This window comes from Natrix helvetica (assembly GCF_964273705.1).
Source record: "Natrix helvetica genome assembly, chromosome: 1".
In the NCBI taxonomy this organism is placed as follows: Eukaryota; Metazoa; Chordata; class Lepidosauria; order Squamata; family Natricidae; genus Natrix; species Natrix helvetica.
In genome coordinates this window covers 174,124,043-174,140,084 of record NC_138548.1, presented here as the reverse complement: position 1 = coordinate 174,140,084, position 16,042 = coordinate 174,124,043, and the positions used below count along the sequence as shown (strand labels likewise).

The window sequence follows — 16,042 nt, the reverse complement described above, 5'->3', positions numbered from 1 at the left end:
AGGCACTACACATGGCCCCAGTCTATCCTTTCCCCAAGAACACATGACTGGAGGCCTGAAGGTTATTTGAACTTGAATGCATTTGCATGAGGACAAGTTACAACTTTCCATGTGATCCAGCACCCTGATTTATGAAGATCATATAGATTGTGTGAAAAACTATACTCAGGTTTGAGCAACCATGAACAAATCTCCATTCCAGATTCCAGGCTGAATATCTAGAGATTAAGATGAGTGGGAAGCCAGGAGATTAAGCCAGACTTCATGCACTACTCTCTTCTAGCTTCAGGTTAAAGTCCTTCATATGTAGCAAGATTGCAATAGCCATTCCTGCTATGGATCTATACACAAGTGGTCTTATGTATGTGAAAAGCATAATTTTGCAGACATGTTCACAGTCTATGTGCATGCATAGTATGTTCATGCTAAAAAGTGAAGGCAGGCTTTGCCGTCTTAATCCAGAAATTAGTAATTTAGCATAATGGCATTATGCTTATTTTTTAAAGCCAATGCTTAGATGTGAACTAACTTGGCCCCTGCAATACATGAAGCAGGCCTGGCCTTGGTTAAAGGTTTGGTCACAGTGTCTCTAATTGGATGCCAGACATCCAGAAGTCTCCCTTAGTGAGCAGCTGGGCAGCTGAAATTTTATTTTCTCCCATTGTCCTAGTGTGATGCTTTCTCATAGGCACTGATGGGAAGAGAAATGACTTCAGCCATTTGTGTCTACCTTGAAGCTTTTCTTCTATCCATTGAGACAGGCCTGTTAAAAAGCTTTGTAAAAGTCTTGCACCTGGACCTTCCATTATTTGCACTCAAATAAAAGTTTATTATATGGCACAAATATAAATATTCCTTCTTTCAGGAAACTTTTGTGTGAAAAATTCATGAACATATGCAAAGTATGACAAACAACAGTGTATTATGTAATTTATAGAAGTTAACAATTGAAATCTAATCCATAATGTCTTTTCTGAAGAATATGGATTTCCTTAAACCTGGCACTATCAAATGTGATAGCCTTCCATTTCTATATTCCCTGTACAATTCAGCCTCTGCTGAGGATTCTGAATTGAAATCCACTGCCTTGGACAACAGACAGTTGGGGCAGTAGCTGTAAAATGGCTTCTACTGTACAGCGCAGTGGAGTTGCCATGGTAATGGCTTCACAGTACTCCACAAGGGGGCTCTCTCTGGTAAGGGGAAAAATCCAACATTAGAAATTACATTTGGTCCGGACATTTTCCCCCTATAAATAAATACCTGGGAAATGCTGGGTTATCAACTAGTTCTTTATATATCTACTGAAAAGTAATATGCATTATATTCAGTGAAATCTACTCCCATAAATGTTAACCTGGGCATAGGACTTTACTTTTATTTTATTAGCTGAATAAAATTAACAAAGGACTTTCAAACTATTGTGAGGAAAGAAGCAGTGAGACATCATGATATATAAAAGAGACTAGTAGTTATGAAATAGTTTCAAAACTTAAGTTAAAAGTATGCATGTAAAGCTAAAATGGATAGAGATACTCCATTTTACAAAAGTTTCCATCTTGACTCACATCTGACTCAAACATTTTGAACATGTTTAACTAGCAGAAACCAAGTGTTTGGTGTGAACTTCTTTCCAACCATCCAGGCATTATGGGAGAGTTCCAGCTGAATTTCACTCTTGGCAAATCAAGCTGGGCCTTCTCTTGGGACTGAGTTTAGTGTTCTTTGGATCCACGTCTTTTGGCTGGAGCAAATATTCATAATACGTGCCAGGCATTCAACTAAATATCAAGTCCAGGCCAATTTTGAAATGCTCAACCATTAGCAGCATCTTTCCATCGGGAAAGTGGAAAGAGCAATTCTTGGGAGATTGCTGTGAGACTTCCTTGGTTGATCCCTGGTTGGAAAGGATTGCAAAAACATTTTTCTGCGGGATGTTTTGGCACTTTGCATTCTCTTCTAACACTTCAGGAAGGACAGAGGTCTCTGTTATATATAAAAAGGAAGGATGTGAACCTTCCTGGGCCTCCATGAAATGGTCTGCTGGATTGTGAGGTGTGGTTTTGGAGCAGGGATGGGCAACCTGCAGCCTTCAAAAACAGATTGTATGCAGATGTTGGTCTAATTTGAAAAGTCTCCCAGCAGTTCAGATTTTTTGGCGAAATCAGTGTGTTCCTCCCTTGGCAACCCGCTTAACTGGAAGAGACACAGAGATATAGATAGGGATGTTGGGATGGGGAGAGAAAAGATGGAAGAGAGACAGGGAGGGGGAGAATAGCAGAAAGTGGAAGAGCAACTCTTTCTATTGTAACTCTTTCTACTGACAACATTTGTTCCCTGGTAGGTCATAGAATGTAGACCTATGAGGGGGAAAAAAGCACCTGGAGATTTTGTTCTCCTGCAGCTTATTTAGACCTTTCCTACATTAATATCTCTTTCTATAACTCAGTGTCCAAATCTTTTGAATGTCAGGCCTGTAGCCATATTCCTTTTGGATCTTTGGACTGCCACACTTTCTATTATTCCACTAGGCCTTTTTCTATTGTGGGGAAATGGGAGGGGGGTGTTGTATGGAGTTAGATGCAATGCAACCAAAATAAAATTCCTTCTAGAAAGCCAAGATCATCCTTTGTCTTTGCACCTCTGCACCTGACAGGAACTGGATGGGTGAAACTGCCAGCATGGCCATGGACGATTAGTCCATGTGATGGGCTTGTAGGTGTGGGGCAAGCCCTTGAACTTTCAACTGGATGGGGAAAACTGGGAAGCTTTCAGATTCGGGTTTTCCCAGATGTGCCAACATGGCTCTTTTAATAAATTGGAACTTTGAGCAATACTTTGCCTTGGATTCTGATTTAATTTTGGATGTTATTTGGAACTCTGACATTCAAAAGAGAACCAAAATATTTAGGGCAGCTAAGCTCAAAAACAATAGCACTCTGCTTCTGAACGATTTTGTTCAAGCCCCAAAAATTTTACTCTTAAAGTTGAGCAAATCTTGTGAAATGAAGAACATGGAACCCCTTTTACATCTAAGCGCTGAGGCAGAATTGATGCAGATATGAAACCGTGTGAAAATACAAGTAAACCCAAAGGTGGAACTTACAGGATTTGAACAAACAGGGCAACATTCTCCAAATGGAATCTCTGGATTTGTGCAAGGTAACTCCTTCTCTTCACAAACGATATCATCACAAAGAACAGATCCTGAGTCACACACGCAAATTTGACATGGTTCTGGTTTCCATACGTCTCGGTCAGAATACATTTGGCCAAGGTGGGTGCATGCTCCTAAAACAGCTAGGAAAAAAATAGACAGGAGAAGGGGGGGAAAAAGGAAGAAAGAGGACACCTTAATTACTTGGATTTCACTACATTGTTCAAATTAAAAAATAACAACAAGCACTAATAAAACCAAAGCAAATTATAATTATGACTTTGCTAAACGCTCTATTTATAATGTGTTCAACATGTCAGTCCTTGAGAATAAAATTGTCATTTATAATGCTCAAGCTGGTGGCAGCTCCTGGCTGACCCTGGGCTTGGAAGAAGAAATAGGCCTGGGCCTAATTAGTACTTGGAAGATAGACCACCAGAGAATGCCAGAGCTGTGGGGTACACTGGGGAATACAAAAAGGAGTTGGAAGTAGGCAAAGGCAAATCATGTCCTCACATTGCCAAGTAAACTACATGAGCATGTATGAAATCACCAAGAATTCAGCTTGATTCTATGGAGACTTTATTAGTCATTGTTGTGAGAGCCAGCCAGGCTCCCTAGCACTAAATAGACTCCTAGAGAAGACATAGGTTTGTCTAGAGCTAGACTTGCTCATGTTACTGTATGCCTTTATAAGAGTGACACTCATAACCTTTAGCTCAATAGGGCCAGATCATTCAAGATTCACACCACCCAATGTTGTTCTGTCAGTTAGATGGGTGGTCTCTAAATTAGATAGATAGATGATAGATGATAGATAGATAGATAGATAGATAGATAGATAGATAGATAGATAGATAGATAGATGATAGATAGATGATAGATAGATAGATATCACTTGTCAAAGGTAGGAAGAATGACAGTGTCACCTTCAGTGCAGGGATGGGTTCCAGCAGGCACTACTGCCGGTTCGCTTGTGTGCATGTGCAGTGCAATTAAAATTGTTCTGCGTATGCGCAGAACCGAAAAACAAAATGGCAGAACCAGTTCGGGGGCGTGGCAGGCCTGGGTCACTGCCGGTTCCAGCAACCCAGGCCACCAAACCACTGCTTCAGTGTCTGAGAACCAGGGAACATCTCATTATCAAGAAACTATCCCATTGCAATCTTTTGCTCCTTTAGAGAAAGTTATAAATGAAATCTATTCCCCCTGCAAATACATTTAGGAATACATTTATTCTTCTAACGGCATTTATGAAAAGGAACAGAACATTCTATTCTGAGCATCTTTGGGGGAAAAAAATCTGGGTTTTTCTGCTCCAGAGTTATCATGGTTGTTATTTCTGTATTGTAGAATATTAAGCCCATCTCATTATGCTCACTTGCTCAGTCCTTATGTATGATGGAGAAAATGTAATATGGCTTGTGCTTTCAAAGCATACTATAAATGAATCCTGCTGTGGTCTTGGAGTCATACTTTATCAACAAAAGAGTAGTTTTTCTGCCTTATGTATGTATTCATTTTCTGGATATGCTGCTCCTGTATGTGTGCTCTTTCCAGCAATTCTAATTTCCCTCACCCTTCCACCCCCCACAAAAATATCTTTGGGACAACCAAGTTCTAATGTGAATATCAATAGAAATTTGTGAATATGAATAGGGAGGGAGCTTGTCTACTCTGATGGTGTGAGTGGAGTTGGTTGGGATCCTCCTCCCCCCAAAATGAAATCCATCTGAGAAGGTTTATCTCTGAATCACCACAGAGGAACTTTGCTCAGGAAGAAACCAGATGGAAATTCATCATTTTGTGATAGTCATTTCATTCATTCATTCATTCATTCATTCATTCATTCATTCATTCATTCATTCATTCATTCATTCATCCACCCATCCATCCATCCATCCATCCATCCATCCATTTTCTATAGCTGCCCAACTCAAGCCTGTGACTCTGGGCAGCTTTCTAAAATTATTAAACAATTTAAAAACATGAAAACCATAAAAACATCTACAAAATTAATAATCTTTATCTGAGGTGGATTGCAATGGCTGCCTCATCACACGCTTTGCCTGCTCTTTGCTGCTAGAAATGATCAGACAACAAAGCTATTATACAGGTGGGAAGATCAAATATCAAAAAAGATGTTTGAAAGATTAAAGATCAAAAACAAAATAGCTTTGCCTGGGCAAAGTACTGACCCACATGCATACATACAGCTTTTAACACTATTACTTTAATACCTTTATACAGAAATGGACTAATCTTGTGTATGAGCCTTCAGGAAAGACTAGAGGCTTTCAGCTCAACCATCTTGACACAAATCATTTTAGTCATTCATATATATATGAATACATACATTTAATTATACTTATATCTGATGTTTACCCTTCATTGTCACTATAGTTTAACATGGTCAACACGTAAGGTCCAAGATTCATATTTAACTTATTCCAAACAATTTTATGATCTTTAAAATAAGAACAACAGATTGATTATGTTTTCTATGACCAGCAAGGGAGAACTAGGAAATTTACGATTAACTTCTACTATAGTCCAAATTATCTGGCAGAGGGGATGTTGAACTTGAACACTTGACCCCAATCAGGAAATGACTAAAATAGTTTTTCATAACTTCCATTTCTTATTTGTAAAAGAGAACGAGAGAAAAAATAATAACAGCAGAGAAGAAAAAAAAAAAAGAACAGCAAAGATAAGCTATGGAGGTGGACCCTCTGTTGTTGCAGCTCAAAACTACATTGGCTCCCATAACAGAAGTCAATGGAACTCAGTAGATAGTTAAAAGGAGCATGAAAATAAAGGATACTTCCTAAATACTTATTTAAACATAGGTTTGAAATAAGTAACATCCTCCCAAACAAGTTAAGTCCTTTGATCATACAGATATTGCCAGTTCTTTTCATGGTGGTAAGGAAAAAGAAGGAATCCAATAATATTTCATGTCATTCTCTTACTGCCCAGGAGGTGGCAATATTGACTAGATAGAAAATAACATTGTAGAAACATCTGGTTGTAATGACTTACAGCTTTGCTTCAAACAGGCTGGAGATTGTTAAATTAGTTAAGAACTAAACTGGAAGAGCTGACCTACAAATCTTTGAAACTTTTGGAAAAAGTAACATATTGAGTACTTTTTTCCAGGAAAATCTTCCATTTTGGTTTTTTTGCCAACTGAAAAAACCGCTGCTAGTTTAAAATGTGCATCTTTGTGTTGATTCATTGTAATGTAATGGCCTGATTATTGTATATCTACAGTTCTTTGCTGGGTACAACTAAGCTAACAAAGTCTTTTAAAACAATGGGTAGTCAATCCTGTAACCTGAGTTTCCTGTTTCCAGACTTGTGGCTGCAAGGATGAAAGAAGAACATTACAATTAAAGAGTGGCTTGTTTTGTTTTCCATTGTTAAGAAGAGGGTAGCGACTTCAAAGTGTATTCAGATAAGAGGAAACTACTTTGTGTTTAATGGTTACTTTATTATGCAACCATGGAAGAAGGGTTAAATCAGAGGCTGATAAATTCTGAGAAATGGTTGTTGGATCAGAAATCTGGAAATTCTTCAAGTTGTAAAACAGAGGTGGTATTCAGCAGGTTCTGACCAGTTCTGGAGAACTAGTAGTGGAAATTTTGAGTAGTTCAGAGAACTGGTAAATACCACCTCTGACTGCCCCTGCCCCCATCTATTCTCTGCCTCACAAGTCCCTGATCGGGAAGCAATGGGGATTTTGCAGTAACCTTCCTCTGCCACGCCCACCAAGCCACACTCACCAACCCATGGCATGTCCACCAAACCTTGCCCATAGAACTGGTAATAATTTTTTTTTGAATCATACCACTGTTGTAAAGGTGAATCAAGAGAGATGAAGAACTCATTAATTACACATTTCCCTTCTCATTAACCATGTTGGTGGGTGTCTAGAAGTTGTAGATCAGCAACATCTGGATGGCCATTTTAGCTTTTTACTTGAGACTGATTTCGTAATTCCCAGAGGAATTTAGGAAGGAACCAGGAGCCTAACTGGTGAATGGTTCTTCTTGCAGGCTTGATTTATCAACCATGATTACTGCACAGTATAAGGGAAAAGGACAGTCCCATGCATGTGGGTAGGGTGAGTGGGAGAGCAGGTAATAAATTGTGTATTATCTTTGTGCAATTCCATCCTTTTCATGCTTGTATCACCATATCATACAAAAATGAGGGCTAGAACTTGCATCATAATGTCATGCCTCTCACTTGGTCATTTTTGCATCATCATAGGTTATACAAGTCACCTAGGGAGGGAAGTATAAATATCGGCAAAAGAAATAAAAAAACCATTGTCCACAAACCAATACAGAGTCTGCTATATTTATACTCATTTATCTCAGGATAATAATTTCCAGTTTGAGGGCTGGAATAGGGCCTTTGTGTGCTCTAACTTGGAAAATTCAGGGAAATCAAGGATGGATGGTTTTATTCCTGGCATACAGCGTATCACCCAAGTTGTTGTATATAATTTTCTTTTTAAAATAATGATGAGAATTGCTTGCCAGCCTTTGTATAAATAAATGGTATGTTATTGAACATCTGGAAGACATTTCACAAAAATATAAAGAAAGGGAAGGGTTTTTGTTTTTTTATTTTTAGTATCAGAAGAATTATGTAGCATATTAAAATTTCATTTCCTAAGTTTTCAGAATTTAATGACCATTTTCTCCAGGGAAGACTTGTTTGTCCTTACATCAAACCGAAGAAAATCTGACCTGAAGTTCTGCTTTCCTGCCTGATGAGTGATGTTTGATGTAGTGCCAATGCGTTTATGCATGCCACAAAAGGAACTCTACAGTGTGACAAAATATTTATAGCGTGACAGAGAGATGTTTGTTTTTGAAAAACCACATTTTAGCTTTGTTCATTAATGAAACAACAAGGAACAAAAGGAAGAGAGAAAGCTATATTTTTTTTCTTACAAGGATGTTGTTGAATATCAGATTTTCTCCTTCTCAAAAACATCAAGTTAGAGATGCCCAATTAGATCATTTCCCTATTGTGAAATGGGTTGAATGTCCGTCTTACCAGGTAGATCAGACAGGAAACAGGACCAGATAAACTAATTCTACTCTATTGTAGGGCGACATGAACAGAATCTTACAAGTCTAAAATCAAATTCTCCTGCCATCATTTTTACAGATGGCCGCTTCTGAGCCTCTTGTTTTTCCCATTGTGCAGGTGTGGTCTATAGTGTTTCTTATCTGACCATTTCCTAGGCAGCATCTCTTCACTCTGTCTCCCAGGTTTTTCCCCAAATACCATCACATTGAGCTAGAGGGAAGTGACTGTAGCAAAATCAATTGGAGAATTTCATGCAGAGAATGCACACATCTGCTTCTATCTGAAGCCTTGTCCAATTCAATCTAGGTAAAAGATTAAAAACAATAAGATGGAAAATCAGAGTCTGGAAGCTTCCCATTAAAAGGGAGTTTCTGGGGAGCAGCCAAAGAGGCTGATAGGTTTCTTACCTATGAGAGGATTTCCATTTAAGGTAAACTGCAATTACTCTTAGATTTGCTTATGTCTGTTTGGAAGCTAGAGTACCTACCAACTTCTGGGCTTTGCAGAAACAAGACAATTGAAGAAATGAGTAGCAACAACTGTAATATCAGCAGGAAGGAGCAGGCAAATGAAGGACTTATGAAACATGAAACTGATGAGAAAAGATACTAGATTTGATCTTAGCCAAAAGGCAAGGGTGCATCAAGTCTTGGAAGGTCACATATTGATCACTATTGATCACAGTCTCCTTCAATGTTTTTTTCTTTTGGAAAGAAAAATGGAAGTGATTTGGACAAATTCTGGAGGAAAATATACTGCCTCATCAAATACTTCTCTGTGTAGTACAGTACCTAGACAGAATTCTGGGTACAGTTGAAGGTGCTAGTAGTCACCTCTAAAGGCTAAAGGCTTGGATATCTTCAACTCTTCTCTGGTTGAACCTGCCTGTCTGATACGAGGTGGGAAATACATGTTAAAAGTTCCCCATTCAAGGTAATGTCATCCACAGCTGAACCTTCTCGTGTCTACTGATATTTCAACCGCCCAACTTTTTCTTGGTTCCAAGAAATCATAAAGCTGCAGCTTTCTAGGACAACATTTGGAGACAATGAAGATTAGTGGGTCCTCAAATAATTAGGGGCTGTGATTTTTAGTATGTGTTTTGTTGCTTGTTATAGTCAGAGATATTTGGAATTGAGTGGCATACTTAAATAAGTAAGTATGTTTTCTTTGGCAAACACCAAATGTTATTTTAGGTACCATATGTGAGGTAGGATGACTTGTAAATTAGCAGAATTGTGTGGACAGAGGGATCTATAGTTTTGGGATATCTGGAAACTATCTCAAATTTCCCCATGAATTTATTTCAGTTGCCACTGAATCTTGGAAGTGGTTTATGTGTATATTATTAATGGAAGGATTTATAATGTATAAAGCAAAATGACAGATTAAAATATATGTCTCTTCAGAGTTTGCCATATAAGACCTATGTTAGTTATTATGGCAATGTTTACAAGTAAAACTGATGCATTTGTTCCATATTAAGAGTCAAAATAGAGCAGTGCATACTCTCAAAATGAACTCACTGAGTTGTTGAGCCAAAATATAGAGTGTTTTCAATTTGGGGGCAGTTAGGTAAGTGCTGAGTGAAGGAAACTGGAAACATTTTGTTCATGCTGACTTAGGACGAGACATGAAGCAGTATTATCACAAGAAAATGACAAACAGATGCCTCTTTACCATTCTATAGGTAACTTACACATGATGTGATTTTTCATCCTTCTCAGCTGCCAACAGATAAATGGAAGTGATAGCCAGCAAATGAGAAATTTTAGACACAAACAAAGAATTCAGCAAAACACAGTAGCTGTCAGAAAACAGGCAAGACATTATTCTCATTTTACTGAACTTAACAGATAAACGTTGACTGGGCAATGTGGAATCTCTTTTGTCACCCACCAGATGTTCTCCTATCTGGTTTGAATTTGTATTTCCTAGAATCTTTTAGTTTTTTTCTAAAAGGTAGAAAAACTAGGCCTTCTATCAGGGTAATGATGATTTAATAGCTGACCAGCTGCTGTAAAGCTGTAAACAGATAATGACATGAGGATGACTCAGCAGGGTTACTGCCACTTTAAGAAGCTGTATATATAGGAGAGGCCATGTGAATACATCTCTCTCTCTCCTCTTATTCTATTTCCATTGTGGTTCCCCATGTAGAGTTGAAGATTTGTCTAACATGTGTATGTATGTATAAGTCAGTGGTGGGTTTCAAATTTTTTTAGAACCTCTTCTGTAGGTGTGGCTTGTTTTGTGGGAGTGACTTGCCATCATGTGACCAGGTGGGAGTGGCTTGGGGGTCATGTGACTGGGTGGGTATGGCCAACTTTCTTCCTCTTTCTTTCTTCCTTTCTTTCTCTTTCCTTCTTTTTCTTTCTTTCTCTCTCTTTCTATCTTTCTCTTTCTTTCTATCTTTCTAGGAAAACCCTAGCGAGGATTGCCTGCTGCCAACTATAAGCCAGTTGATCAGGGCAGTGTGCTGCTGCCCCTCGTGCCGCACTTTAGCCCATGTGGACCTCTTATGGGGTGTTGGGCAACCAGGTTCTGGAAATCCCCCCCCAAAAAAAGACCTACCACCCATTGCTCTGGTTCTTGCGGCTTTTTCAGGGGTTTCTTTTAAAAAATGCCTCTCCAGACATGCTTGAAAACCTGTGAGGTTGCTTTGGGAGGGGGACAGATGGGCAGCATCATTCAAGTTCGTGGAGAGGCATTTTTTAAAAGAAATCCCCGAAAAAGCTGCAAGATCTGGAGAGATGGGCTGTTGGTCTTTTTTTTGGGGGGGGGGGGGAATCCCCAGAACCAGGTTGCCCAGCGCCCTGAAGCTGCAAAGTGTGGCACAAGGGGGCAGAAGCCCCCAGCAGGGAGCCTAAGCAAAGAAGGAGGCGGAGAGCTGGGCGGAGGAAGGGGGAAACTACTGCTACTGCTGGAGCTGTTTTGCCCTGCTGAGTTCAGGGGCGTCTGCCCCCCCATGCTGCGCTTTGCAGCCACCAGAGCAAAAGGTCCGTGCAGGGCTCTGGTGGCTGCAAAGTGCGGCACGAGGGGCAGAAGTCCCCAAACCCAGTGGGGCAACACAGCTCCAGCAGTTGCAGTAGTTTCTCCCTTCCTCCGCCCAGCTCTCCGCCTCCTTCTTTGCTTAGGCTTCCCACTGGCTCTGAGGCTGCAGGCGCCCAGGGAAGGGGGGGAAAAGCTGGCCATCGGCCCCCCCTCCAAAAGCAACCTTGCAAGTTTTCAAGATCCTCTGGAGCAGCTTTTTAAAAAAGAAACCCCTGAAAAAGCCGCAAGATCTGGGGAGACGAGCAGGCGGTCTTTTTTTTTGGGGGGGGGAATCCCAAGAACCAGGTTTCCCAGCACCATGAAGAGGTCCGCATGGACTTCCAGTGGCTGTAAAATGTGGTACGAGGGGCAGAAGTCCCTGAACCCAGAGGGCAATGCAGCTCCAGCAGTTTCCCCCTTCATCCACCCAGTTCACTCGCCTTTCACCTGGAGGCTCTGCCAGTGGGGCACCTACCATTTCACCTCCCGAGAGAAGCTCAGGAGAGACGTGCAAATGGCCACAACTTGAGGCTCCCGAGGAGGACGCTGGACACCAGGGGTGGCAGTGGGGGCCCCCTGCTGCTCCTTCTGCTGCTCCTTGTAATGCAGGCTTCTTGGAGAGCATTACGTTGCAGGCACAGTAGTGCACCAATTCCAGCAGCTGCGTTTTCCCTTGAAATTTGCTGTCCCGGCAACCCAAAGGAGACATTCTCCCAGGGGCATCTCAGGCACTTTCACCCGTAGCTGGGAGGTGCCAAACTGCACCCAGCCATCCTCACTCCCTCCATGCCACTGGGAGAATGTCCCCCTTGGGTTGCCTGGACAGCAAATTTCAAGGGAAAATGGAGCTCCCTCCATTCAGAGCAGAACTGCTCCAGCCTCCTCTCCCAACACACATTGCCCAGTAACCTTAACTTTCACGCTCTTCTCCACGCTCTCCTCTGGACTGCAATAGATGTCCAGAAGTAGCTTTGGGGGCTAATGGGGCTTGGGTTTCCAGCCTGATAGCCCCTGCAGTTTTTGGATGTCTATTGCAGTCGCAAGGAGCCGAGGAGAGAGCGGAGAAGAGCATGAATGTTGTTGGTGGTCCAGGAAGCCGTGAAAGCAGCTGGGAGAGGCACCAGCTTTGTTTAGCCTCCCTGGATATTGCAGCAGCAGCCCCAAGCACACAGATCTCAGTGTTTTTCACATCGGTGCATGCTGCAAGAGGGAGTGAGTGAAGACCTTTTCTAGCTGGCGCAAAGGACTTCCCTGCACTTGCTTCGCTGAGCACGGGGCGACAGGCCTGCACCTCCACCACCAGCAGTCCTGAAAAGGTCTTCACTCACTTCCTCTTGCAGCATGCCCCTATGCAAAAAATGCCGAGATTGGTGCTCTTGGGGCTGCTGCTGCAACGTCCAGGGAGGCTAAACCAAGCCAATCAGTGAGCAGTGGGCTGGGCTAGTTTAGTGCAGACGGGCAGGGGAGCAAGTGAACTGTGACAGAATGGATGGAGCGAGAGAGCGGGCGACTTCCTGGTCTACCGGTGGAACCTCTTCTGACCGGTATGGTAGATTTATGCAAGCTCTTCTACTGAACCGGTCAGAACCGGCAGAAATCCACCCCTGGTATAAGTCTTGTATAATTACCACTGTTTGAAAGACAAAATCTTTGTGCACTGTATTTTGCTCCTGGATTATCTCAAAAGAGTAGTCATTCTGTGTGCACTCTGACACCTTCCAAAGTGAACCACAAGTTCTAGTACTGTTTAGAACCATAGTTTATACCTTGCTTGGGGGTAGAACCTCTTGGAAAGCTGAAGAGAGCATTACGGGCCAAGGCAAAATGGAAGTTCACATCACCATTTTGCTTTCTGGTAAGTAGAAATGTTATGGTTGGCCCATCACTTTAGTTTAATTGTGGTAGTGAATATTAAAAAGAGGTGGGAGAATAGATGACTAATATTATTCCCTATGTATGGACTGTATGTTGATGGAACCCCCTAGCATCTAGAAAGAAAGGAGCAAGGATCAAACAGATGCTGCAATGTTGCAGTGTTAATTCTGCCTCCGATACACTTGTGTAAGTCATCCTCTGATCCATCTTAATTTCCTTCCTCAGACATTTACAGAGTCCCATATCCCATTTTTAAAAATAGATTGATACAATCATGTCTAAGACTTGTGACATCAGGCGAGTGGGAAGAACAACCAGGGATTAACTTTACCTAGTATCTTTATCAAATTATCTCTCTTTCCTTCATTGCCAAGATGAAGCATGATTTGTCAGAAATGCATGCAATCTAATTAATGAAGCCAAAACCTTTAACGATCAAATCTCAAATTTTAAATCTTTTTTAAAAAAATATTTTAAATGGCCTGATTAAGAACTAATGGCATAGCAACAACAAAACTTTCAGTGGGTCATTTTTGCTAGAAGGAAGGCACAAGTTTAGAATAGTAGGCGACTATCCCACCTGCAACCCCTCCCCCAACCTGATGCTGATTAGATTAATCAATATTCTTAAGGCCCATGCGTGAGAATCAATGGTCAATTAATGTATGAAAGTAGAGTAAATGCTTATTTAAGACCTGTTTCAAATGTTTGGTTTTGGACCGCTCTAACTTTGTTAATATAATTGGTAGGCTGATCAAAATGAGATACATAATGTCCAGTGGTGGCTTCTGGCAGAGACTACTGCCGGTTCACTCAGGGATGCACCACACATGCGCATGTGCAGTACAACTAAAATTGCTCTGTGCATGCGCAGAAGCAAAAAACAAGATGGCGGCACCTACGGAGCAGCCAGGAGAACTCGTTCAGGGACGTAGCAGGCCTGGGTCACTGCCGGTTCCAGCAACCCAGGCTGCCAAGCTACTGATTGGCAACCCACCATTGATAATATCTCATCTTTCTCTTGAGAGCAAGCAACAGAATTTCATTTTTAAAGTGGGCCAGTGTGACAATAAAGTTATCTTATCTTATCCTACCCTACCTTACTTTTCCTTGCCTTGCCTTGCCCTACCTTACCTTATTTTACACAATTAATAGATAGCTCAGAAATAGATAGCACAATATAGAATGCAATGATAGCCAGTAATTTAGATAAGAATTACAAAGGTTCCTACTCCTAACATCTCCAAATTACACCCAGGATCAGGAATCACATATCTCTACATAGTTGCTGGAAGTTGGGCAGCATGCAAATATGATACAGAAATAATTAAACAAATATTATAAACCAGTGACAAGGAGAGCAATAGTGGATCTTGCCCTCATGGGCATCTTCATATACAGTAGAATATGATTGGCAGCTGCAACATATACAGGAGGTTGGACCAGTTAGCCTTTGATTTAACCCAAAAGGCTGTTAGATGTACTATTCATGGTTAGATGTATGTCAGTTTAGTAAGGTTTGCTTCCATATTCCTAGAGAAATCTGCAGAGGATAGAACCTGGGAGCTCGGCAGGGTTTACTTTGAAATTATACCTATGATTTCTGAGACGGAAATCTCATCCTTTAGGAATCATTATAGAATGTCTGCAAGATTTTTAATAAAGCGTTTTACAACTCCGAGATTTTTCCTGGCATTTCCCCCACAGCTGGACATCATTCTTTCCATTATGGCCTAACCCATTATGCCGGCATACCAGAGTTCAAACAAATCCTGGCACTTGGATTTCTGCCTAACACTTGGATAAACATGTTCAACTGGAAATTCTGTTGATTCCAGTGAAATTTACTTTCATATGGAGAGTAATGGCAGGGGTTTCAAACCCCCCCCCCGCCCCAAGCATGGTTGACTGAAAACTTCTGATTCTGGTTTATCGTGCATCATTTGTCAATGTAAGAATAACACAATCACGACGCAGAATCTGTTTGTTTTATTTTGTTAGTAAAAAGAAAATAATTTTTACACAGCACTGGACTGGTCCAAAGGTAAAGAAGAACAAATGCATTAAATAACTGAATTATTGAAGAAACACTTTCCTCTGATCAATGTGTAAACATGAAAGTAATAAACAGTTTAATCTTAACACTAAATTTGTTCTTCACTTATTTCAGTTAATGGGCATTATTCCAAATTCATTTTATTTTAATGGGCATTATTTCCAAATGCATTCATAAGTAAGATTAGATCTTTCTTGTTTTGGGAACAATTCATTAAGTATTTGTGCCAGAAACTTGTTCTATGCAAGTTGCAAATGATGCTTTCAGTAACATATATCTAAAAACTGTTTCTCTGCTATTCAGCTCTGGGCTTGATTTATTAGTTAGACTAAATATGAGTGATGCCAATTTTCTAGTAGGATGCTCACAGAACTATATTATTTCAACTCTCATACTGCTTAGCTTCATGCTTGTAAAAGCAAATGAAATAATTGGTGCTTAGGAAAAGTTTGGCATAAAAAGGAAATTTGTCTTTTATGGGAAAGAAACAAAAAGATGACCCTAGGCTTTTATCCAAAAGTATATTTAATATCAACATACATTTTATAGTGATTAGAATGGTGCTCAAGGTCCAACAAAGCTGTCTGAGAGCACAAGAGCATGCAGAATTATTCAAATTTTCCATGGGTAAAGTTCAAGTCAAACATCTATGGAGATTCTCCGTCCTCCAGGTCATGATTGTCCCAAAGGTGTTTTTCTTTTTCAAGAGGCAACTGGACTTTCTGTTTTTTTCTTTTCTTGTCTAAGTTGTAAGGTAGAAAATTTGCCTTTTTGACATTCTTGTAGTTCTGCTGGGGGTTCACAGGGGTTTG

At 40.6% G+C, this 16,042-nt stretch overlaps 1 protein-coding gene across 1 annotated transcript in view; it reads right to left on the bottom strand.

Moving 5' to 3' along the window:
- The window catches only part of COL3A1 (collagen type III alpha 1 chain), a 77,560-nt gene that overhangs the window by 46,405 nt on the left and 15,113 nt on the right, over positions 1-16,042 (bottom strand). Inside the window, exon 2 of the mRNA XM_081939040.1 lies at positions 3,107-3,300. Within this exon, the coding sequence (XP_081795166.1) occupies positions 3,107-3,300 (194 nt within the window). The remainder of the gene's footprint in view (positions 1-3,106; positions 3,301-16,042) is intronic.